This window comes from Aotus nancymaae, unplaced genomic scaffold (genome assembly GCF_030222135.1).
Source record: "Aotus nancymaae isolate 86718 unplaced genomic scaffold, 86718_ANA_hifiasm-v0.15.2.pri h1tg000012l, whole genome shotgun sequence".
Taxonomy (NCBI): domain Eukaryota; kingdom Metazoa; phylum Chordata; class Mammalia; order Primates; family Aotidae; genus Aotus; species Aotus nancymaae.
Genome location: NW_026988423.1, coordinates 1,556,255 through 1,581,689, shown reverse-complemented (window position 1 = coordinate 1,581,689; position 25,435 = coordinate 1,556,255). Strand labels below are relative to the sequence as shown.

At 35.0% G+C, this 25,435-nt stretch overlaps 2 protein-coding genes across 6 annotated transcripts in view; one reads left to right on the top strand and one right to left on the bottom strand.

Annotated features, from left to right (window-relative positions):
• Positions 1-1,055: 1,055 nt before the first annotated feature.
• Positions 1,056-5,069, bottom strand: JRKL (JRK like). The gene is made up of 2 exons (XM_012454855.2): positions 5,052-5,069; positions 1,056-4,646 (listed from the first exon to the last, which is right to left on the bottom strand). The coding sequence occupies exon 2, from the start codon at positions 4,477-4,479 to the stop codon at positions 2,908-2,910; it is 1,572 nt and encodes a 523-aa protein (XP_012310278.1). The 5' UTR covers positions 4,480-4,646; positions 5,052-5,069; the 3' UTR covers positions 1,056-2,907.
• A 135-nt stretch (positions 5,070-5,204) lies between these two features.
• Positions 5,205-25,435, top strand: part of CCDC82 (coiled-coil domain containing 82) — a 36,506-nt gene continuing 16,275 nt past the window's right edge. The window contains exons 1-7 of one of the 5 annotated variants that reach the window (XM_064375350.1): positions 5,205-5,279; positions 7,511-7,609; positions 9,139-9,211; positions 10,383-11,152; positions 11,651-11,855; positions 21,556-21,648; positions 23,498-23,622. In XM_064375350.1, the coding sequence (XP_064231420.1) occupies positions 10,397-11,152; positions 11,651-11,855; positions 21,556-21,648; positions 23,498-23,622 (1,179 nt within the window). In that variant the 5' untranslated portion in view covers positions 5,205-5,279; positions 7,511-7,609; positions 9,139-9,211; positions 10,383-10,396. Of the gene's footprint in view, positions 5,280-5,377; positions 5,761-7,510; positions 7,610-7,688; positions 9,275-10,382; positions 11,153-11,650; positions 11,856-21,555; positions 21,649-23,497; positions 23,623-25,435 lie in introns of those variants that run through there. The other 4 variants (XM_064375349.1, XM_064375352.1, XM_064375351.1 and 1 more) reach the window with 4 other exon arrangements.

The window sequence follows — 25,435 nt, the reverse complement described above, 5'->3', positions numbered from 1 at the left end:
ATATTTTTACACTGAGTTAAATAACTATTTAAACTTCTTAACCTGTCTAGGTGGCTCTGACATTAGGATGCTAATAGAGAGTTCACTAAAGATGGGAGGCAAAGCAACAATTTTAATTTCTTTTCTGGACTAAGTCCTGCTTCTCAATTGAATATACAAATCACAGAGCCAGACAGGGTGATTGGATCACATGCAGGTAAGGGGAATGGACGAAGTCACTCAAGAGCAGCAAAAATCAAGACGCATAGCTTAAAATGTGAAGGGTATATAGAAATCAGTGTAAAGAATTAATAAGCAATTAAATCTTGATTTTTTTTACATAGTTCATATCTTGTTATGTTGGTTCTTTTATATGAACTTACAATTGAGCCAGATTGTTTTGATGTTTTTTTTCCCAAATATGTATAGGTTTTCCACCATGATTTCAAGATGTTCAAGGAAAGGAACCTCTCCCCTTTCTTTTATAGTTTCCTAAATCCACCACAGCTGGCAGTCTTTGGCATTTAGTAAAACTCAGTAAATTTTGATTCACTGGATTTCATCATGACAAAGAATTAAACTTTCTACAACTCCCTGCCACAAGAAAAGCCCAAATCTCTCAGAAAAAAAAAAAAGCAACATTATAATTTCCTTTGTGAACCCATGTAGATGTATCTACTCTCACACAATTCTTGACTACTAGAAGTGTAAGAAACATTGCACTGTCACTGGCTGAGAGTTTTGTGTCAAGGAATATCAATGAGAAAAAATTCTGTGAAACTGGCAAGAGAACATGAGCCAATGGCAATTTTTAAATGGATAAATAGATTGCCAAACACAGCCTCTGGTAAGGCACTGATAGAATAGGAATTAGGAGCTAAGGATTTACAACTTTGGGGGCAGATACAGAACCCAAATAGCTTTTGGCATCATCTGGTACAACTACTGATCAGTCTTTATAATTAAGGATAGAAGGATCCAAAACAGGGCTAGACTACCAGTGTTGGCAGATTTCAGAGCATAGCAAGAGTAGTCTATTATTGGCTAGAGAAAGAGTCACAAGATTCACACTCATGTCCACAAAACAGTGAACATTTTACTAGGGATTAAAGTTTAAAATCACACAGCTTAACAGTAATGTTAGTTTTACCACTAGGTGGCAATGAAACAGCTATATTGCATTGACATGATTAATTTTAAAAACTGCAAATCCAGGCAAAGCAGAAATTCCAACATTTGTAGCATATATTTTCATTTTAGAAAAATTATTTTATATACAGCTTACTTTATAGTAGAACGTGTCATTATCTGATTCAGGATGTATGTTAACTTCTGACAGTTTTTCCCACTCTACACTGAGGAAATTGATGCAATGAACACAATTTTTAAGCACTTTCATCACACATCTTCGGAAAAATATAGACAAACATGTATCATGAAGATAACAGAAATTATGGAAAGCCAAAAATATTTTTTGAAGTTTTAGTATTCTACAGAAAGCACTATAAAATGTTAATTATTCAAAAAAAAAGTTAAACCTTTAAAAAATGACTAATAGAGAACAATTCTAATTTATTTAAAAAATTTTTTTGGCCAAAACATGAAATAGCATGGAAACACTTTATTTTTAAATTATAAGTTATATTAATATTAATATATGCAAAGTATTTTCAATGTCTTGAATAAACACATTTAGTTTACAAAAAAAATTATCAAAATTCTGATCTAGATTACATTTTAGCAGATTAATCCCTTTTTACACGTCAAAGTAATAAACAATAATATTCCTTAGTGTCTAGCCTTTCCATAATTATTTCTGCTTTCTTCATAAAACAGGATACAAACATGACTTATTTAAAATCATAAAAGCTTTATTCTTTTAATTTCCTTTTTTCATCAAAGGGCCAGGTATGACGTTTTTCAAATGATAGACAACATTTGCGAGTATGCAGTAAAAAACTAACATAAAACAAAAAAACTTACTAAATCTCAAATTCCCAAGATGTTCTCCCATATAAGGTGGGAGCTCATATCACCACATGTAACATTACAAAACCTGTACTATAATTAGATGAATAAATAATAAACCTATACTATTATCAAATTCATAATAAAAAGACCAAATTCCCAAATTAAAATCAGTCTATTAATTCCCTTTGTATAAATAACATAAAATTCCCCACATTTTTAATTCCCAGTTTCCTACAAATGAATTGATAAGAATGCCTCTTTATAGATCAGCTTTCCCGTAGTTTCTCTCATTTGGCAATCACTTCCCATATTTACTCCATTTCCAGAATAATCTCACCCTCTTGCAACTCACACGAATGTAAGAGAACTGAGGTATGATATCCAAATAATTTTTATAATTCATAATTATTCCCCATTATTGAATTTCATTTTTGATTATAAATCGTCCTGAAATCTAATACCTTTCTCATCCTGTCAGTCTATTAAAATATACAAAACACCATTTAAGATGGTTAACACAAGAAAAGATAACTATGGTAGCCTTCACAAATCAAGCAAAAAGATTTCAGAAAAGTGCTGTGTGTTATCTCTAACTTTCACTAGAAAATTTAGGAAATGCCAATGCCACTGTTACAGAAGGTATAATTGCAGATTCTAAAAAGTGAAAATGTGTACATGTAATTTGTATCTATTCAGTATCATCTTCTGATTATCTGTACAAATACCGTGTACATGTAATTTGTATCTATTCAGTATCATCTTCTGATTATCTGTACAAATAAAAGAACAAAAGATACAAATGATGAAAACACATAATCCTCAAACCACTTCAGATACATTTTGTACCTGTATTTCACAGGACCAGGTCTGAGAATTCAGAACATTAAGCCATATTGCAAGGAGTTTAAGTATCACAAACACAATGAGCAGAACAATGATAAAACTGAAATGCCATTATTAACTTGACTTTGTCATCTTCTGTTTATTTCTGATGGTGGCTCGAAGTTTACGTATTACCAGTCTATCAGGTAGAATCATATCACCTTGTTGTTCTAGATAATCCAATAAATTTTCAGTCCATTGGAGAGCAGCCGCATGGTTAATATGTTTCTCTGGAATTAGTTCTATTTCCTCCTCCTCATTTTCACTGGATTCATCTGTCTGGCCTTGTGCTCTTCTGATGATTTCACTATCAGTTAACACTTCATACCCTGGTTCAGTACTGTCTATTTCAAGCCATTTTTCAAGGTTCTCAGTAGTCACATTTTCCAATCCTTTGGTGTGTTGTAAAATGGTAGCCACAGTAGCCACAGAAATATCTTCATCATCAAAGTCCAAACTTTCTTTCTCCTCTATCATAGGGAGAATCTTCTTCCATGCTCTGCTAATAGTAACTGGTTTTACTAAGTTCCATGCCATTGCTATTTCATAAAGTGCATCCAGCAGAGTTAGCTTCTTCCAGAATGATTTCAGGTCATTACCTTCTTCCAAGTTGTTCTGGAGAAGACCTGCACGATAATTTCTCTTCATCGTTGCTATGACTCCCTGATCTGAAGGCTGAATCAATGAGGCCACATTAGGTGGTAAATATTTAGCAAATATTTGGCCATCATCTGACCTTAGGACATTTTCATTTGGATGTGTTGGTGAATTATCCAACAAGAGCACAGCCTTTTCCTGCAAGCCTTTAGATCTTAAATATTCTCTGACTTGTGGCACAAAAATTTTATCAAACCATTGTCGAAAAATGGAAAGGTCCATCCATGCACCTTTTTGGCTGAAATAAGAGACTGGCAGGTTTAAAGTGTCAGTTGATTTAAAGGAGCGAGGTTTCTTTGCTTTCCCCACAACACAAAGTTTAAGTTTGTGTAAACCTGTTGCATTGGCACAACACATGATCGTGACTCTTTCTTCAATTGACTTGTGCCCAGGGACACTGTATTTACCTTTGATTACTGAAATCCTAGAAGGCAAGCACTTCCAAAACAGTCCAGTTTCATCTGCATTGTAGATTTGTTCAGGCTGTAAATTCTCTCGTTCAATAAAATCTCTAAAGTTGTTACAAAAGTCTTCCACAGCAGTCTCATCTCCATTTAATCTTTCATTTCTAATGTTAATCTCTCTAATGCTGTGTCGCTGCTTAAAACGAGTTAACCAACCGGCAGAGGGGTTAAAATCACCATCCATTCCCAAAGCATAAAAGAAGAACTCCGCCCTTTTTGCACAAATTGGTCCAGATATGGGATTCCCTTTTGCTCTTTGCTGGTTGAACCATTCCAGCATTGCCCTGTCCAATTCCTCATACATGGATGGCTTCATAGATTTCCTCTTGGCCAAAAGACTTGTGGAATCAGAACTGCTTGCATAAGTTATAATCTTTTCCTTATTTTTTCTTATATCCCGAACTGTTGTTTCACCAATTCCATAAATCACTGCCAGTTGTTTGGAAGAACCTCCGTCTTCAAGTTTCTTTATTATATCAAGCTTATCTTTAATAGTCAACACCACACGCTTCCGTTTCCCTGACATAGCGAGGTTCTGGGACTCAGCCCACACTCACAACGTAGCAATCCACAAAATCCTGACTTCTCTTACACAGACTCTCTTTAACGGTCTTGACACACTCAGTCTCTCAACCTTACCAGCAACCTGGTGGCCCTGATCCCCTCCCGGGCTGGGGCTGGCTGGCAAATAGACTGCAGAGGAAGGTGAAAGAGGAGGAAGTTTGAGAGAACAGGCCTTTAACTTATACGGGCAGTAGCGGAGGCCCCATGTCACCGCGGATAATCCGGATTAAAGACATGTGCTTTATTAACCCGGCAGCCGCGAGAAAGACTATAGCCCCATCGTGGCCACGAACCTCCTGCACGTCCAAATCCCGGGTAAGCGCCCGTCACTAACCCCTGCCACACCCCAAAGTTACGGCAGAGAGCGGAAGAGCCAAGGAGTCAAGGACCGGCTCCCTTCCTCAGGGGAACGGATATGCTAGGTTCCTTCTCCAGCAGCAGGCTCTTCCCACCGCGCAGCCCCAGTTCCACGCGCCGGCCTTAGCGAGGACAGTCCTCCCAGTCCCTCACAGACCGCCAGACCCCTCTCCCCACCTCTGTTGCAACCAGGACCCCGCACAGCTCCCTGACTACCGCGCGGCAGCCGCTCCGCCCCTAGCCACGCTCCCGGAAGACGCTCCCTCCCACCGCTCGGTCCCGCCCCTCTCCCCTCCCAGAGGCGGGACTTCCCCTGGTCCCCGGAAGAGGGAGGAGCGTCGCTTGTCTAGACTGGTGCCTGGGGCGGAGGCGGAGACGGAGGCGGAGGCGGAGGCGCTTTGAAAGGTGAGAGCGCGAGGGCGGCGCGGGGCTGGCTCCCGGCTGGGACTCGCTCGCGCTCTCGCTGCTAATGGTTTATTGGAGTGGCGGGGGAAGCCGCGCCTCTTGGCGGGCCAAGAGAAAATTTGCCGCGGGCGCTCTTTGGGTGGACCCAAGGGCGCCCCTCGACCCTGTGCGCCTCCAGCCCTCCTCCTCAGCTGAGCTGCAGTGGGCGCGGTGCCGGTTATTTCCGCCTTGGGGAGGTGCTTGGAACTGATGTGGGGAGCTCAGTTGGTGATTTCTTGGGTTTCTGGCCTGTCCAGACCCTTGTGATTGTTTTCCCGGTGCGGAGCCCTTTTGGGGTCTGGGGTTTCTGTCGTTCTGCACGCGTCGTCGCGAACCTCTGTCTGAGGGTCCGGTTTCCTGGCTACTGTGCCCCTCCCTCCTGGAGGCAGAGTGACGGACGAGGGGCCTAGCGGGCGCTGGGTGCCTGCGTCCCGCCAGAGAGGTTTGTAATCATGAAAATCACCCTTTCAGGTGTTGATTCCTGAGAGGATCTGTTCGTCTGTCTACCACTCATTCCTGCAGGATTAGACTAACCACCTTCGTTGTTAACTGATTTTAATGAGTACTAGAGTTATCCCGGATACCGTGCTGGCGGGATCCACTTTGCGAAATTGTGGCGTGTTGGACTGTGATTCTAAGTGGGGGAAGTTGGCTTTCCTCTCTTTATGTTTATTTCCCTATTTCTGTCATGTTTTGCTGTCCAGCCAATAGAAGGACTATGTTAAATTTATTCACAGCAATGTGGTAAGAACTTGATCATGATCATACACTGTAGCCCCTAAATCGTGTATTATGCTGGCTTGTTTTTGGTGTCCCTAGTAATTTCATCAGATTGTGAGCTCTTTGGGAGCAGAGACCATGATGTTTATTATATCTGGTGACAGCACAGTTCCAAGCACGTCCTTGTCTTTTGGTTGATATTCAGTAATTTTTTTTTTTTGCTTATTAATGTTTGCTCTCCAAACTGCCATATAAAAGAAAACATCAAAGAGGGGTGATGTTTTACGCACAAGAATGGATCCCTCCCAGTGGAAGTCCAAATTATGATCTGGGATTCCACTGCCTTTCACATCTCAAAAGTGTTAATTACCACCTGCATTGTTTATACAGCAAGTAGGTGATTTCTAGAATGAATCTTTTTTTGAGTATGAATTAATCTCAAAGTTTAGAAGGACGTATATTTCTTCTGATGAGAAAGTCAAGTGGCATCATCAACATATCTTTCTTTTAGCTATAGAGATACTGTGTTACAGAAAGAACGCAAGCAATATGGATTATTGCCTTTAATATATATTCTTTGGCAGATAACATAGCTATGTATATGCATCTTGTAACCATGAAACACAAAGATGTGATAGTATTGATCGTCTTCATTCAGTTATTTAATGCTTTCTGTTTCTTTGTTTTTCTCTTTGCTTAAAGGTAAGGTATCATTACAGAAGCTTGATAAAATTCTCATTTCAGGAAATTGAGTGTATATTCAGCATATACAGAAGTAACATTCATTTGCATGGATTCTTTTTTGAGTAGATTCTAGAGACCAAGATGTCTTACCCATCAAACTAGCTTTTCCTTCACATTTCTCTTTCGAGTTTCACTCATCTTTTCCCTCTGTTATCATTCTTCCCTTCCCAGCTAATACAGTAAAGATATCTACAGTTTAACAAGAGGAGCCAAACATGTTCAAATTATCTTTCCTTTTCAGCAACAGAATTTTCGACCTTATTGATATGAATGCTCATTTTGAAATATGAGAGACCCTGGCAGTTTGGCAGTTGGTCCAATGAAACCTGATTTAGTTTGTTTAAATAAATCATGCTGCCTCAAGCATTCAAATTCTGCTGTTTTCCAAAATATTTTTCTCATCAGAGACTGCCTTTCTATGAAACTTTACTTTTGGGCTCATTGGGGACTCCTTTAAATTTTGCGATTGGTGTTATTAATAAGATGATAGAGGGAAGTCTGCAAATTTTCATCTCTTTTGTACATTGTTTTCTTGCCTAGTGGATAATGTTTTCCAGAAGTTTCTGGCCTAACTCATGTGCAGTAAAATTCAGTTACATAGTTTTTTAAAAAAGCATGTTTGTAAACTCTAAACCATTTTAATGGTAATTTTTCTGAAACTAAAATATAGCATGAATGAGAGATAAAATGATGATTTTTAAAAGCTTAATTTTTTCTACCTTGCACAGGTATGATATTGGCAGCAGTCATTTTGTGGCACTGGATGGGGAATCAAGAGACCTGGTTTCTAATCCCTGCTCTGTCACTAACAAGCTGTGTGATCTTTGGTAAGTCATTTAAACTCTGTGTCCTTGGCTTTGATATTTATACATAAGAGTAGATATCTTCCTCCTACGATCATTGTCAGGATTTAAAAATAAATATGAAAATGCAGTAACAACTTACAGTTTTTTTAATAGCTTAACTGTGCAGTCATAAGTTTTTAATAGTGTGACATTCTTAATCATTTCTACTATTGTCATAGGAATCACCTGTTTTGTGGTAAATAACTGACATTTTTGGCATGTTATAGTTTTGTAAGATAATCATCTAGTATATATGAATTTGCTTTTGGGTACTAATAAAAATAATATTTCACTTTAATGTTCTTTACTGTCCATATTTGCTTTAGTGTATCTACTGCAACTGTATTGTCATTGTTTTCATAAATGTCTTTTCATTATTTCTCCCAATCAAACAGGTTTATTAGAAAGCTATACTTTGTTATTACAATGTAATATACTACACGTGCACATATGCACAATTAGCTTATGCAAATTTATACTTCTTTGTCCTGTATGGCTTAAAAATAGAAGGTGCCTAGTTCATGTGGTGCTTAACCAAAGAAACAGTAAGCCGTTTAAAATCTGAGGGAGAGACTGCTTGGACATAATGTAACGCAGTATGTTACACACAAAACCATACTTTAAGAGTAATATAGAGTTTTTTTAAAGGGTAATTTTGACTACACACAATTTTCATCTTTGCTAATTTTAATATAAGCCTTTTGTAAGGTGCAACCCAAGTGTAATTTCAAATAGCAGACTGCTCTGTTGACCAGAATTTGTTAGATTGCTATTACAATGCTGATTATATCTTATAGTAGTTACTGTCATAAGGTTATATTTTAGGCAATGGCTTACGCCTGTAATCCCAGCACTGAGGCCAAGGTAGGAGGATCACTTGAGGCCAGGAGTTGAGGACGTAGTGAAACCTTCATCTCTACAAAAAAATTTAAAAATCGAAACAGAAAGATTGGTTGAGCCCAGGAGTTCAAGGCTGCAGTAATCTATGATCATGCCATTGCACTCCAGACTGGACAAACAGAACGAGACCTGCCTCTTAAAAAAAATATTTCGTCCTACACACTATAATTTTTGGTGTATAATCTTCGCAGCCCCTGTTCTGATTTTACATGAGGTGTTACCATTTTACAGAAAGTCTTACTGTTGTATAAACATACCAGAATTTATACAATTAAATGAGATGTACCCTTTCTTCCATAGTCTATAGGAAAAAAATTAATCCTCTTGGAAAACTAGAAATATAGTCCAGTAATATTGCCATTGCTTAAAACATTTTTGGCATTGAATTTTTGTAATTACCTTCAGAATTTGCAGCATATTTTTTGAATATTTTTAATGATAGTTAATTCTCATCTTGTTAAGTTGGATTTCATTTCTGCAAGCTACTAACAGGTCTTTACAACTGAGAGAAGTGAATGAAGTAGGTATTGAAGCCACTGTTTGGGATAAAAAATGAAGCGTGATTATTTTCATATTTTTAGATTTTTATTTATGTTTTTTTTTTTTGATAGTGTGTGGTTTATAGAAAGACTCCAGGAATATTCTGTGCTGTGGTGGAAATATTGGAATAATCAACCTCATAAGGTGATTTCTTTGGCGGGGATAGCTGTCAGTTCAATATATAACCTCTAACACATGTATTATGAGGTCAGTCTCATTACATTGTGATCATATTTCTATTCGTTGACAACCACAGAAGTACATATGTCTTACTTTTTTTCTCGTTATCTTACCTGTCACTAATTGTTCTTTCAATATATTCTTGTGATAATTTTAATGGAATTCATGCTTTTCTAAATGATAAACTGACAGCTTTTGTTTTCCTTCCCAATACCATGCTCTGCTTTGCCATGAAACTTATTTGTTTAATTCACCTAACTAAATTATTGCATTCTTAGTTAAGTTTTCTATTGGATTGTATTCTATCTTTAACTTTGAGGGAAAGCCACTCCCATTTTATAAAGGTATAAAGAGGCCACAATCTTAGTGGATATGTTATCTCTCAATTTTGCACTGCTCTCTTTTTTATGTCATTTATTACTTTATAACTTTCTTTGTGTAAATTGATCTTTTATAATTTATATCATTTCTCTATTCAGAATCTTTGCCTACAGGGTGAGTCATCCTGGTAATCTCATTCAGTTTTCTATTCTTTTCTCCTTTGTTCCAGCATCCAACTCTTTTTTTATACATTTTAAGCCACACTTATTTACTGAACATACCATCTTCTTTCTTAAAGCCAGAGTTTTGTCCTTACCGTTGTTACTTCCCTGACATCACTTTTTCTTTTATTCTTTCTGTTCAAATACAGTGAATCCTTCAGAATGCTGTCAGATCACGTCTGTTCAAGATAAAGTGAAGGACTTGCCTTACTGATTTCCCTGCATCTTTCCACTTCTATTGCAGTTATTTATGTTATTCATTTGATACTAAATACTACCTTGAAATGTTCTTAATTATTACATATTTTAGTTCTACACAGAGATAATAATCTTCTCAAGGACGGGACTGTGATTTTTCTGTGATCAGCACAACATACAACATAATTCAGAATAGATGTTCATATAATTATTTCATAGGCATTCAGTAAAGTATTTGTTAAATTATTGTTCTACCATCTTCACTCAGGTATTTCGTGTGATTTTGCCTTTGCAGACCATTAAATAAAGCCAAATTAATATGATTTGTACCATAAATGCATTCATTGCCATAATCTGGTTATCACTGTTATATTCCTAACAACTTTATTTTGTAGAAGCTTAAGTGAAAATGGTACATGTTAGAAGACATGAAACAAGGAAAAATTCTAAAAGTCACGTGCCTGAGCAGAAATCTCGAGTTGATTGGAGGCGAACTAAAAGAAGTAGTATCTCGCAATTATGTGATAGTGATGAAGAGCTTGATAATGATGAAGAATTTGATAGTGATGAAGAGCTTGATAATCATGAAGAATTTGATAGTGATGAAGAGCTTGATAGTGATGAAAGTGTTGATAATTACAAAAGTTTTGATAATGATGAAGAGCTTGATTGTAATAAAACACCAGGAAGTGAAAGAGAGCTTAAATTAAGTAAAGTTGAAAGTGAAGGAAATGATAGTAAGAATCTCATTAACACTGGCAGCTGTTCAACCTATGTAGAAGAAATGAACAAAACCAAACATAGGAATATTGACTTACAAGATCAGGAAAAACATCTAAGTCAAGTGGATAATGTTCTCAACAAACAAACTGGACAAATAATAGAGGATGATTTAGAAGAAGAACACATCAAGCGAGGTAAAAGAAAAAGGCTATCCTCTGTGATGTATGACAGTGATGAGAGTGATGACAGTGATATCCTAATTAGAAAAGTAGGTGTTAAACGTCCACGTAGAGTGGTTGAAGATGAAGGTTCTTCAGTGGAAATGGAGCAGAAAACTCCTGAAAAAACATTAGCTGCACGAAAGCGAGAACAACTTCAGAAGCTGAAAGAACTCTCAAAACAAAGATCTCGTCAGAGACGCAATAGTGGTAGAGATTTTGAGGTGTGTTATATTTTGTTGGTTTTGTTATTTTTTTTTAGTTTTTTCCTTAAAGTATTTAATTTTTATAAAAATCAGAGTGCTTAGTCTGTTCCATTTCTCAGTAATTCTAGAATTTGTTTTTTAATCAAGTGTTCTTGAACATGTTTGATTATACTGTTGTACCTATATACTGTTTTATCATAAGCCTCAGTCTGTCCTTTTCTAAAATTGAGAGACTGTTTGTTGTTTTGTATGATCTTTTTTGTTTTTTACTTCTTATAATTCTAATGTCCATTTTAAACATTTTATATCACTTAAACAAGGTATATTTTTCCTATCAATAATTTCAAAAGTTCAACATTTAATATGACAAAATTATTTATTTTTAACCATAAAATATGAAGTTAATTTCTATGGATCATTTTATTTGCTGTCAGATTTATCTGTCTTTTAATTTTATATCCATACTTTCCATTTTAATGGCACAATTTACTGAAGCATTTATTTTAATTTAATTAGGTCTCTGAAAAGGAATCCTGCCCAAGCAGTGATGAAGATGATGAGGAGGAAGAAGAGGATGATTATGAATCTGATGAAGATGGAGATGATTATATTATTGATGACTTTGTAGTGCAAGATGAGGAGGGAGATGAAGAGAATAAAAACCAACAAGGAGAAAAATTGACTACATCACAACTGAAATTAGTAAAACAGAATTCTCTTTGTAAGTTCAATATTAAGAATATTTTATGATTTGTTCTTATCATGATATTATATCAAGTATCAAATTAGCCTTTTCTTATTTTTCTTTTTTGGGACGGAGTCTCGCTTTGTCACCCAGGCTGGAGTGCAGTGGCGCAATCTCAGCTCACCGAAGCCACCACCTCCTAGGTTCAAATGATTCTCCTGCCTCAGCCTCCCAAGTAGCTGGGACTACAGGCATGTGCCACCACACCGGGCTAATTTTTTGTATTTTTAGTGAAGATGGGGTTTCACCATGTTAGCCAGGATGGTCCCAATCTCCCGATCTCGTGATCCGCCTGCCTCAGCTTCCCATAATGCTGGGATTACAGGCGTAAGCCACTACGCCCGGCCCCAAATTAGCCTTTTAATATCATGTTCTAAATCATTGACTAGGAACTGTGGTTTCATTTTCAGATAACCTTATCAGTTTAATAGTTTATTCCAGTGGTCTCAGGAACCAATTACATTTTTTTAAAATTATTAGCCCCCACAGGCCTTTACTTCAGTGAGTTATGCCTGTGGGGCTAATAATTTTAAATGTAGAAATCAAGACTGAGAAATTTAAAATATATTTATTAATTCATTTTAAATAACAGTAAATTTATTACATTAATATAAATAACAATTTTATAAAAAGTAACTATATTTTCCCCCAAAATGTGAGAAATGGCATTGTTTTACATTCTTATAAGTCTTTAATGTCTAGCTTATAGAAGCCAGATAGATTCTTATATCTGGTTTTACATACAGTTTGTTGTGACATGTTGTTTTGGTTGAAGTGTATAAAAACAATTTTGCCTCACACAGGTAGCTGGAAAAGGGAAGAGTATCTTAATAGAATTTTTAAAATAATTGTCGATATTCCCATTTGGTACTATGCCAAAATTTGACAAATGATACTACTTTCTTAAAGGTAATATGGAATTCTAAACCCATATAAAGAACTTTTAGTACTTGTATAACCATTGGTCTGTCTTGCAGTTTAAATAGATTATTTCCCCATGCATGAATCTGTAATAAAATGCATGGGTCATTTGGAAAAAATTGGTTCACTACATGATACAGATCCTCCAAATGTTGACGTATTTCATTATATATATTTTTTTAATTATATTCATAAATATCAGCACCAATCCCATGAGACTATTTCTAAGGTATTGAGAGCTGTCAGGCTCACAATAGCACATACAAGTTTTTCAAAATTGTAATTTCTACTTTAAAACTTGATTCTTATCATTGGCAACAAAACACTGTGAATTCTTTTTGCACTAACAGGCTTACTTTGTTCTTTTCTGAGAAAAGTCTAACAGATTCCCAAGTCTGAATAACCAGAGCTTATCACTCTTTCTTTCAAATAAAAATGGTATTTCGTGAAAAATGAGGCTTTTCCCCAGCACACACAGTTGCACAGGTGTTTTTCCTCAAAACAGTCATTGTACTTTGGTATGCAGTATAAGTACTTTTTTGCACTTTCCATTTCATCCCATAGAATATTACAAAGATGTGTACTTCAGAGTCAAAATTTAATAAAATTAATAGTTTTACTACTTCAAAAAGGACAGTCTTAAGTGAAAGTGGCTGTTTCACTCTGAGTGCCTAGCAGTAATGACTATAATGATTACTAGTAATACTGCTGCCATGACTCAAATTAAGGGGCCAAGTGACTTAGCCATCGCTGCTTTTATATCATCAATAAAAATGTCAATATAGTGAAAGAAGCAAATAAATAATATCTTATTGTTATTATTTGAAACCACAGATTTCCTTAAATGGACTTGGCACTCTCAGGGGTCTGCAGACAAACACTTTGAGAACCATTGGTTTTATCAGACCTTTTCAAGCTTCACTCAAACAGTGAAACTTATCAGAGATAGGACATTACTTACATGAAAATATAAATCATGGAACCTGAAAATGTAGAATATACTTAATTTATTATCATTATGGTTCCTATAATTGTACAAAATTTCAAAGATTGTTTGTATGATGTTTTACAGCTCTGGTAGGAACAGGCTGCTGGGTGGATACATTTTTAATTTTTTTCTTCTAGCGCATTTTTTCCAAATATTTCAGAAAAGGCCATATTGACTAAAATTAACTATAGCATGATTTGATTTATATCTCATGATTTATAATAAAATAGATTTTGAGATATGAATTAAATTTCAAGAATTTGGCAGTTAGAGATTCCAGTTACAGGCATCTCTGTGCTACAAGTGAATGACTGTTTTCCTTATATCAATACGCATTGGCTCACTTGACACCTGGGCATGTAAATTACAGGGATACTCGGTTAGGAGATATCCTATTCTGGGTTATCTAGAATGTGATAGAACATTTGTTGAGAGATCCCCACTCATACCAACTCCTGCCAGTTAATGAAAATAAAAGGCTAGCATATGGGAACTTCAACTTCTCTACACCTTTAAGGTTTTTTGTTTTTTTTTTAAGAGCAGCTTTGGAGTTACAGAAATATTGAATGGAATGTACAGACTTCAAAAATACCCTCTCATATACAGTTTCCTCTATTATTAACCTCTTTTATTAGTTTGGTACCTCTGTTACAATTATTAACTGTAGTTCATAGTTCATAACAGGGCTCACTCTTCAAGTAGTACCTTTTATGGGTTTTGACAAATGTGTAATGACATGTAGCTACCATTACAGTATCATACAGAGTAGCTTCTTTGTCCTCAAAATCCCCTGTGCTCTAATTCATTCTCCTTTCCTCCTTCCTGAATCACTGATGTTTTTAACTCTCCATAGTTTTGCTTTTGCCAAACTGTCATATAGTTGGAATCACACAGCATATAACTTTTCAGCCCGTCTTCTTTCACTTAATAATATGCATTTAAGTTTCCTCCATGTCTAAACGTGGCTTAATGACACATTTCTTTTTACTGCTGAATATTTTTCATTGTACGGATGTACCACAGTTTTGTTTATCCATTCACCTATTGAAATACGTCTTGGTTGCTTGCAAGTTTTGGCAATTGTGAATAAAGCTGCTATAAACATTTGTGTTCAGGTTTTTCTATGGACATAAGTTTTCAACTCATTTGGGTAAATATGAGGAGGCTTCCTTTTAATACTGAGGCTTCCTTTTAATTCTGAGCATCTCTACCTCAAGAAGATGTATATGTATTTATACAGATGTATATGTATTCCTAATTACAGTTTCTCATCCAGCCCTATTATCTACTCAGTTCTCTTTATTTTCAATTATTTAATCCCTGAAAACTATTTTTCCTTAACTTGTAACCAAGTTCATGCCTTTGCTCCTTTGAGCTGGCATGTTGCGTTAGCTACTATTTTAAATTTTATCTTTTTGTTCCTGTTCCCCAGTAACTCTACAAAACACTGTATTTGGGCCTTTGCTTGTGTCAATCCAGTGAAATTGTTCTTAAGTTATTGATACCCTCCTAGTTGCCAGAATACCTTTAGTTCTTACATTAACCAGGTATTGCCATGCACTTTACTACTTACTGTTGACCACTCTCACTTTCAGAATGCTCTTCTTTTACCTTCTGTGGTAGCCCACATTCTTACATTTCCCTTTGTAATATTCCTTTCATCTTTTCCTATTTACCCTGTATGTTTTGATGTTTCCAGGGGTTCCACCCTCAACTGTCTTCATTTTGCTTGTGGGTTTGAACAGTCTCTTTCCCATTACTTCAGTCTTTAAGCAAAAATTCCCAAACTTTTATCTCTAGCCAAGATGTTTCCTTAACATAAAGGCTGATTTTTTATTATCTTATTGAAGATTGTTAGACTTTCAGACATCTCAGGCTCAACGGAACAAAACTGAATGATTAGCAGGTAATATGAAGGAGTTTTGAGTGGTAATACAACTCTTTTGGTGGTGGTTATGTAATTTTATGCATTGCCATAGAACTGTATACCAAAGAGAGTAAATTTTATGGTTTATAAAGTAGTAAAGCTCGATAAAACAAGCCATGTGGGTGTCCCTGCTTCCAAAAAACAAAAACAAAACCTAAATGGTTAACCAGCTTCCTTTCTCTGTATTTCTATTACCCATTAGAATTTGTGACACATTATAGGGACTCATTGTTATTTGGGTAGATGGTTAAGATAAGCATATTGGCTAAAGACTCCTAAATGTTACAGTTCAAGCCTCAGAGAAATATTGGACATCAGATTTTTTCAAACATTAGAGAAAAAAAACCATACATTGTAGTGTGATAATTTGATTGAATTGATGTTTTTAATGTTTAGCAGTTCTATGCCATATTTAAATATAAATAAAATTTAATATACACAGTTTTCAATTTGCCAGGAAATTATGTTCTAAAAATTGCTATAAGTTAATTCTTACATTTGAAAAATCAAACTACATTTCCTCACTAAAACAATAACCTATATGATGAATAATGAACACCACTTTATGACTTGGGTTAAGTTGTAATTAGGGCAGTATTCCCAGTTTCATTCTCCTGCCAGCCAATCATATTCAACATATCAGAATTTGGGAGAAACATCTCCTAACTAAATTCAGTATTCAGTTGACAATCGGAATTGGTAGTCTATGCACTTTGCCTTTTTGAACTGAGCAATTCTAACCTGTAGGAAGACATTTTGTAATTTCTTTTCTGCCATTTGGCTTCGAGAGATGCATCTGTTCTACTTTAAAACAGGGTAGTTTCCCTCTTGCTTCACAGCTGAAACAGTTGAAGACAGTCCTAGTCTTTTTCTTTTATCATCAATCCCTATTATATTTATATTTATATTATTTTTATATTATTTCTCTTTATATTTATTCTGAAACAACAACTCTTGGAAAAGATATGGTAAGGAGTAGACAGGGACAGACTAGCAGTGGTCCATTGCATACCACATTTACATAGTTCACACATTAAAAATATTGTATGCAAGTAGAGAGATAGGAAAAACCTTCAGATTTATGGTTACTAAATATTATTTACCTAGTACTCTATTATATATTCAGAGTGACAGAATCAAGTAGTAGAGATAAGAGTAGAATACATTTCAGTCTACTAGTGCCTTGCTAGAACACTGGAAATTAGACTGAGTGAACATCAACTTAGTCTCCATCTACTAATTAAAGAAAACCATCCTACTAACACAATAAAGAGTGGGCCTAAGAACATACTCAGAGCCATTTATGTTAAATATTAAATCTTAGAACTTTCCCTTCATTCTAGGATAAGTAAAAAGTACCTGTGAAATTATATTGCAATGTAAGGTAAAGATAAACTCTGGAAAAAAATAACTGTGAAAAGTATTTCATTAAAGGAAACAAGAAAATGGTATAAAGCATTTGCTATGTAGTCTGTGAAGAAGAAATTATAAGGAGAGGACGGTTTGAGGTGAAAGAGAGCTAGTTAAGATAAGAATTGCCAAAAAAAATTGAAATGTAAAGTCAAAAATAAAGTCTGTGTTGAAAGCAGTAGAGAGCAGACTAACATTCCAGAAAATTTCATGAATGACAGGAGATACTTGACAAGTTCTAGAGTAGAGAAGAAAAATATAGTTATAAAGGAGAAGATAGTAAAGTACTAGAAATGAAGGGGGAGGGGTGGCAGAATTACAGAACAAATGGAAATCTAAAGGAAAATTGTATCACTTTAGTTAGATACGTAAAAGAAGATTTGAATATACTAAAAATCATACCATATTTTTGGATGAGAAAATAGAAGATACGAATTCAAAGTTACTATAGAAGAAAGTATTCTTGGAGTATTTTCATAACACATAGCACATTTATGCAGATTAAAGAAGCTTACATTCCTAATAAATTGATGGAAATAGTTCGCAAACAGATGTGTGAACTATTTTTCTAATTACAGAAATAAAGATCTCTAATCATTCTTTTTAGAACTATAAAATGACTTAAAATTAGAAGTCATTAATATATTACATTAATATATCAATAGAGAAAAAAATCATATAATTTATGGAGATTCTAGAAAAAAAATTTGATAACATTCAATGCCCATGCCTGGATTTTAAGAAAAGCAGTTGTTAAAAAATTAGTAATAGGAGCGTATGTCCTTTATATGACAGTATTTTAAACCAAAAGACAACAGCATACTTAAAATGAAACACTAGACGTATTTTCTCTAAAATGAGGAACATGACAAAAATATTTTCTACTTTGTTCTAGATGTTTTGAAAAAAGCAACAAGACATGAAAACAAAACTATTGAAAAAGAAAAGATAGTATTTGAACATATATTTGTGTGTATGTGTATTATGTACACACACATAAGCTAAAAGTTTTTGACTTATTTAACCAAGGATACAGAAGTTAAGGGATATAAATATTTTGACAGCAGGAGTAGATGTAGCATATCTTTCCATGGCTTGCATCACATTCCTTTTGCCCTACAGGGGTGAAGGTAGGCGAGCTAAGTTAAAGTAGAAAAATAAGTTAGTTTCTTGTTCTGCCTCTGCCTCATATACTAGGCTGATACCTCCATTCCAGAAGAAAGTACATCAAGAATCTATATACTTTTACCTAAAGAGCATTCATAAACATTCTCTTGGTGATTGAAATAAATTTAGTATTAGCAAGACCACATCCTCCTTAGGGCCATGGAAGAAAGCAGAGATAGAGTCCAGGAATCCTTTAACAATGTCTATCTCCAGCTCTGTAATGTTCCAGGAAGCTTATCTCCCAGAAATATCCAAGAGAATCTGACTATTTTGAAATTGGTAAAAGATCTCAGAAAAAAAATCACCAGATTCACAGTAAGTATGTAAATCTCAATGGTTTTCTTGTATACTAATAATAATTACTTAAGTCATATAATCAAGAAAAATTCCATCTACAATGGCAACCAAAATAAAGTTCCTAAGTCTGGTATTAAAAAGAAAAGTATGGCTTTATAGGTAAAAAATGTATAGAACAAGAAGTTATTTCTTCTGAAATTAATTTTTTTGGTTAAACTTTGCAGAATAATTCTGAAGAATGACAGCCAGATCAGTAGGAAGGGTAGATGATATTGAAACAAATCTTGGTATATATGTGAATAAGATACACGGAAATCCAAGAATGATTACAGTACCAAATGACTGGATATAGGGAAATTGATTAACTACCTTAGAAAAAAATAAGTTACACATAAACACAAATATAGTTTTCTCTTTTACATTTTTCAGTTTTTTAAATAGTCATGGGGAAAGCTTATTTAAAATATTGTTTAAAACAGTATTCCTGGGACATTGCACAGAAGCTCATCCAATATAGGGGTTAAAGCACTATGAGAAAAGCTCTGGAGGAGAGCTGAGCGCTAAGCCTTTTTTTGTCTCCGTCTAGTTGTGTCACCTTGGATAAGTTATTTTGTCACTGAGAATGCCATTTTTCTTAAGATGGGAGATTTGAATTTTATTTTCTCTAGTTTTCCATCCAAGTCTAAATTCTGTGTTGTGACATATAATATCAAATCTAACTACCACGTATAACAATATTTAACTAGGGGATAGGAACATGAAATCTGGAGTTAGACTGGGTTCCAGCCCTAGTTCCAAAACTTACTAGCTGTTTGGTCTTAGGAAAGTTTTTCATCCACTCTATATTTCAGTTTCCTCAACCAGAAATGAATCTAGGGTAATGATAGTATCCCACAGGCTTGTGAAAAATAAAGCAATGCATGTAAATGCTTAGAATGATTCCTGGCATATATTTTCTCAGTAATATTTTTCAATCTGAAATTCCAGGAGCATTATTCCACCACCAACCACCAGTCCACTCAAGTGTAATGAAATAGGGCCCTTTTTCCTGACTTTTTTGAAGTACATTCTGATATATATTGATAAAAGAAGAATCTTATGGTTGGGGACAAAACTCTTCAAATGATTTTGATCTCTGACCTTTCCATTTCCTCTTAGGGTCTTTGAACTAGAGCAGCAGTTAGTTGTCAAAATTCTGTAGCAGATGAGCAGCATTGGGCATTAGGACATTCAAGAGTGATAAATTCAGTAGGATGAAATATTTTATTGCAATTTGTATAGTTAAACTAAGGTGCACATGGGATGAATTTGATTTTTTTCTCAACACATCTGTTAATATTCCCAGTTTCTCTTAATACCATTTGAGAAATGCTACTATAGATAGAGTTTAGATGGATTTTAACACAAAATTGCTCAATACCATATTATATCCAGAGTTTGATAACAGTCTAGTCAAAAGTTAAATTCTATTGAAGTATTATTTTTCAATTTTGCTCTACTGATTTTTAAGAAAATATTCACTAAAAGCCATGATTAGTGCTCTTATATTTTTCTTTTTCTTTTTTTTTTTGAGATGGAGTCTCACTCTGTTGCCAGGACTGGAGTGTAGTGGCACGATCTCGGCTCACTGCTGCCTCCACCTTCTGGTTCAAGTGATTCTCCTACCTCAGTCTCCCAAGTAGCTGGGATTACAGGTGCCCGCCTCTACACCCAGCTAATTTTTTGTATTTTTAGTAGAGACAAGTTTCACCATGTTGGCCAGGCTGGTCTTGAACTCCTGACCTCCTGATTCCGCCTCTTTGGCCTCCCAAAGTGCTGGGATTACAGGCATGAGCCACAGCACCCGACCAGTGCTCTTATAATTTTCAGTTGATCATGGGCCATCTAAAGGCTAATGCCCAAATGACCTGCTATTGTCATTTATTTTTATTATTGCTTTATTTTTGTCTCTTTAGCACTTCTATAGGTGTCTCCTTAGAAAAGAATGCATTCTAAAATGTACCCTAAAGTCTGAAAAAGTTATACAGCCCTTTTAGTAACCAAAATATAAGTGAAGACGGTTTTTCTTGTTTAATCCCATCTTTCTTTTTACTTCATTCAACTGGAAGGAGAGTCAAAATCTATCCATGGTTACTAATGATAGATCTTATTTTGCTTTAATCCTTGTCAGACATCTTCTATGTTTCCTGAAATACTCAGGCTTCCCTTAGTTTGTCTTCATATGTGCCCTGAATAGGGCATGTATTCTATAGTGACTGTTAGATCAAGGAACGGGTCATGGTTGATAGAGAACATTTCCACAGTCATAGTAAACTCTGATCCAAAAGTAATGAGAATAGTAGGAATCTTCTCTCTTATCGCTGCCTGGCCTGTCACAACAGATTATGTCACGTATGAGATTTGGTTAGTGAGAAAGTGGGCTTAAATATGTGGTATGGGGAAGGAAATACACAAGTTTTCTAAATTGATGTAGAAAACCCTAAATCTGGGGCAGCATGAAAAGGGAAATAGAGTTTTTTATAGCCATTGGGGTTCTGGCTAAGGTAGCAGCTTCCTGGACAATTTCATATGTAATGTATTTTACAGAATAAGACATATTAGTAAACTGTCTTTGGAGGTTTTCTCTCCTGTTCTCTAAGTTTCAAATTGATAAATATTGGTGTACAAGGGATAATTTTTAGTTTTCCAGAACATATTTTAATATTCTCTGAACAGTTTTCTTAAGTTTGGGAAGTGAAGATTTGAAATAACAAGTAGACACTTTAGATTGGAAGCCAATAAGTTTGGAAAATGGAGATTTGCTCCCTGACTAGACAAGTCATCGAGGAAGCTATGAAATTAGGATGATTAAGCTGTTTCTACTCTCTATAAAGTTTTAATTTCCTAGCATTAAAGAATGGAACCTATTGTATTCAACAGATTATTTTGTCTGCTCTACTCTAATGTTTATTTAAAATTAATTTCAGATTCTTTTAGTGACCACTATACTCATTTTGAAACAGTTGTGAAGGCTCTTCTGATCAATGCTTTAGATAAATCTTTCCTGGGAACATTGTATGGTAAGTTAATAGTATGAATGAAATAATTGGTTTTTATTACTTTTTCCAATTTTAAAACAACCTCATTTTTAAAACTATGTAGATTAAACAAAACCAACGAGGATCATTTGTAAGACCTTCCAATTTTTTCCCTGTGGGATCAGCTACAACAAAACTCCATGTAAAATGCTTGTTGGTGCTTATTATCTGAGATATATGGAAAGTAAGTTTGTGACACGTCCTTGTCCTAGAGAGTTAACAGTGGATTTTACAGTGTAACACATAAAACAGCAGAGTATCTTAATACCCCTGTGCCAAACCAGCCTCCCTGAGCTGTGAATTTCACTAAAAGTTCCATACTTTTTTCTGCTTTTGTGCCTTTGCCCATGCTTTTCTTCTTAGAATATAATCCCTTTTTGTCCCAGATGTTTTAGGTAAGTATAAAAGCATTTCTACTATGAAACTATCCATGACCCATTCACATAATATTTGTTATTCTTGTTTGTGCCACCATCATCCTGATTATGGTGGTACTCATGGTACTCATTTATATGCACTTCTCATATTGTATTGAAAATGCGTTTTCAATATGAGAATACCGTCATCCTAAGTATGGTGGTACTCATGGTACTCATGTATATGCACTTTACATATTGTATTGAAATTGTATTTTTGCTTTCTTCCCTTATCATAGTGTGGGAGCAATTTTATTTATATATATATATATATATATATATATATATATATATATTCATAGGAATCTAATAGTGCAGGAATCTAATATTTCTTAAGTCACTGTCATATCCCCAGCACTCTGCTGTTTTATGTGTTATATATTCCTGCACTCACATTACTTAAAGTCTAATGGGAAAGACAGACAATAAATGAGTAAGCATAATATAATATGATTTCAGTGAGTGATTAGTTCTTACAAAAAAGAATAAAATAGGGTAAGAAGAGAGAGAATAAGGGAAGGTAAAGTTTATGTTATATGTTAGATTGGTCAAAGAAGGCCTCTCAGGAGGTAACTTTTAACAGAAACCTGAATGAAGCAAAGGGAGCAAGTAATATGTGGATTACTTGCTTAGCAGAGGGCAAAGGAAGTGCTAAGACCTTTAGGAAAGAGTAAGTTTGGTGTGTTCAAGAGCAACTAGAAGGCCTGTGTGCCTGGAATAGAATGAGATAGGAGAGAGGGAGAAAAGAGGAGCTCGGAGAAGTAGGCTGAGGACAGAAGCCATGGTAAGGTGTTTGTAAGCCGTGGTAAGGTGTTTGAATTTGTGATGATTTTAAGAAATATGATAAATTCATTAGCTAAGTTAATTAATAAAACTTCAAATAAGACAGGAAGATAAAGCTTGAATTCATACTGTGACACATACATAGCGTATATACTTTGAGCCGAATCAGGAAGGCAGTGATGAGTGTAGCATGCTGAAGAAGGGTGAGGAAAAGGCCTGGCCAGAAAAGAGCTTTCTGATTTGTTGACATGACAAGTTACCATGGGATCAGCAGAATGAAATCAGTTACAGATGACCTTGAAAGCCTACTCAGAAGTTTGAGCTTTATATGGAATTCAGGGGCTAATCCAGGTCAGTTTTGTATAAGAGAATAAAAGATAATTTGGCAAGCTTTTTCTTCTGGCTTTTTTTGTTATCAGAAAATAACGTTAAAGCTTGTTTTATACTTACAAGGAGAACTATAGAGTCCTTACTCTGTTTTTTCTTAATGTTCTGATGGAATTAATTTTTTTAAACATTTTTTCCTAATTTAAAATGTTCCCAACCAAGTTGGGAAGAAATTTTTAAGTATTAAATTGTTTAAATATTTCTTATTAACAAAATAATTTTTTTGTTATTTATCCCCGGAACAGATGGCACGAGGCAAAAATCATATGCAAAAGATATGCTCACATCTCTTCATTATTTGGATGACCGCTTTGTTCAGCCTCGTCTAGAGAGTTTGGTATCTAGAAGTCGTTGGAAAGAACAATATAAGGTATACAGTTTGTTTTTGAATCTCTGCTTGGGGATTGGGGCAGCAGACCTCTCAGGATTTAAAATCTAGACTGAATAATCTTCTAAAATACTGGCATTTCTTTGTTAAGTAATCAGCTTATTATTTCTCACATCCTCTAAAAGCTATTATTGTTTTAATCATTCACATTAATGATATCTATCCAATAATTAAATGGTTCCAAATGGTAACTTTTAACAGAAACCTGAATGAAGCAAAGGGAGCAAGTAATATGTGGATTACTTGCTTAGCAGAGGGCAAAGGAAGTGCTAAGACCTTTAGGAAAGAGTAAGTTTGGTGAATTACTTTAGAACATCTCCAGGGCTTAGCCCATCTTTTAAAATGAGATTGTCTCACAGGGTATTGTTACCTCAGAAGAGATAGTTCCATAGCCAAAGAAATTTGAGAATCAGTGAATTTAATGTAATCTGGTTTCTTTACTTTAAGACTTTTCCCGAGCATTATATGTGAATTTATACTGTAAATATTCAGAGGCAGATATAGAATACAGTATTTCCTAAATTTGTGTTTTACTCTATGAAGCTCTGTTTTATAAAACACCTGTTTACCTCTTAATGATGCTTGATTTCCATAACACATTGTTTGGCCTAGGTAGTGTTTGGCATCTTTTCTTTACTTTAAGATTGCATAATTCTACCAATTCGGAGAAACACCTTTTTAATTTACAAGATCTGCCACATTTTGTTTCATGTACTCGGTATCTGTTTTATGATCTCTAATAGCAGAGGATGTACTATATTATTTGTAAGCGTTCTCTCCCCACTGCTTCTAACATTCTATATTCTAATGATTAACAAGATAAAAAATGAAAAGATGATCAAAGTTTAAGTTATTTAAAATCCTTTTAGCACTTAAACACTAGTTCCTGTACCTCATTTATGACAAGAGATTTGGTTTCATTCAAGGCTTTTCAGCCTTGTTGAATTATGTGGTGATAAATTAGCCACAGATTAGGTTTAAAAGACAGTGTAGGATTACAGAAAGAATTAAAAGACTTTAAGTTGGAGGATGGCTTGAATTTAGGGCTATCTTTAACCTCTCTGAACCCATTTCTTCTTCATAGGTGGCAAATAGGTAAATATTTGCCACCTATGAAATATTTTATCTACTTATTTACTTTCTTTGAAGATAAAGTACAAGCACGGCTTTTAGAACATGGCATAAATACTATTTTATTTAAGAGAAAAATATACAAGCGTACCTTGTTTTATTGCATTCCACTTTATTGCACTTTGCATATAATTTGTTTTTTTGAGATTGAAAGTTTTGGCAATTTGGCATGGAACAAGTCTGTTGATACTATTTTTCTAACACCATGTGCTTATTCATCTGTCACATTTTGGTAATTATTGCAGTATTTCATACTTTTCCATTATTACATCTTTTATGATGGTCTGTGATCAGTTATCTTTGATGTTACTATTATAATTGTCTGGGGGTGCAACAAACCATGCTATATAAGACAGTGAACTTACTTGATAAATGTGTGTGCTCACTGCTCCACCAGCTGGCTGTTTTCCCACATCTCTTCCTCTCCTCAGGCATCCTTATTCCTTAAGACCCAACAGTAATGAAATTAGGTCAATTAATAACCCTAAAATTGCTTCTGATTGTTCAAGTGAAAGGAAGAGTTGCATGTCTCTCACTTTAAATCAAAAGTGAGGAATGATTAAGCCTTTTGAAGAAAGCATGTCAAAAGCTCACATAGGCTGAAATGTAAGCCTCTTGTGCCAGACAGCCAAGTTGTAAATGCAAAGGAAAGTTTAGTGGTATG

What these genes read in the sequence shown, in the direction of transcription:
- JRKL (XM_012454855.2), bottom strand. Translation starts at nt 4,479, where the DNA reads ATGTCAGGGAAACGGAAGCGTGTGGTGTTGACTATTAAAGATAAGCTT.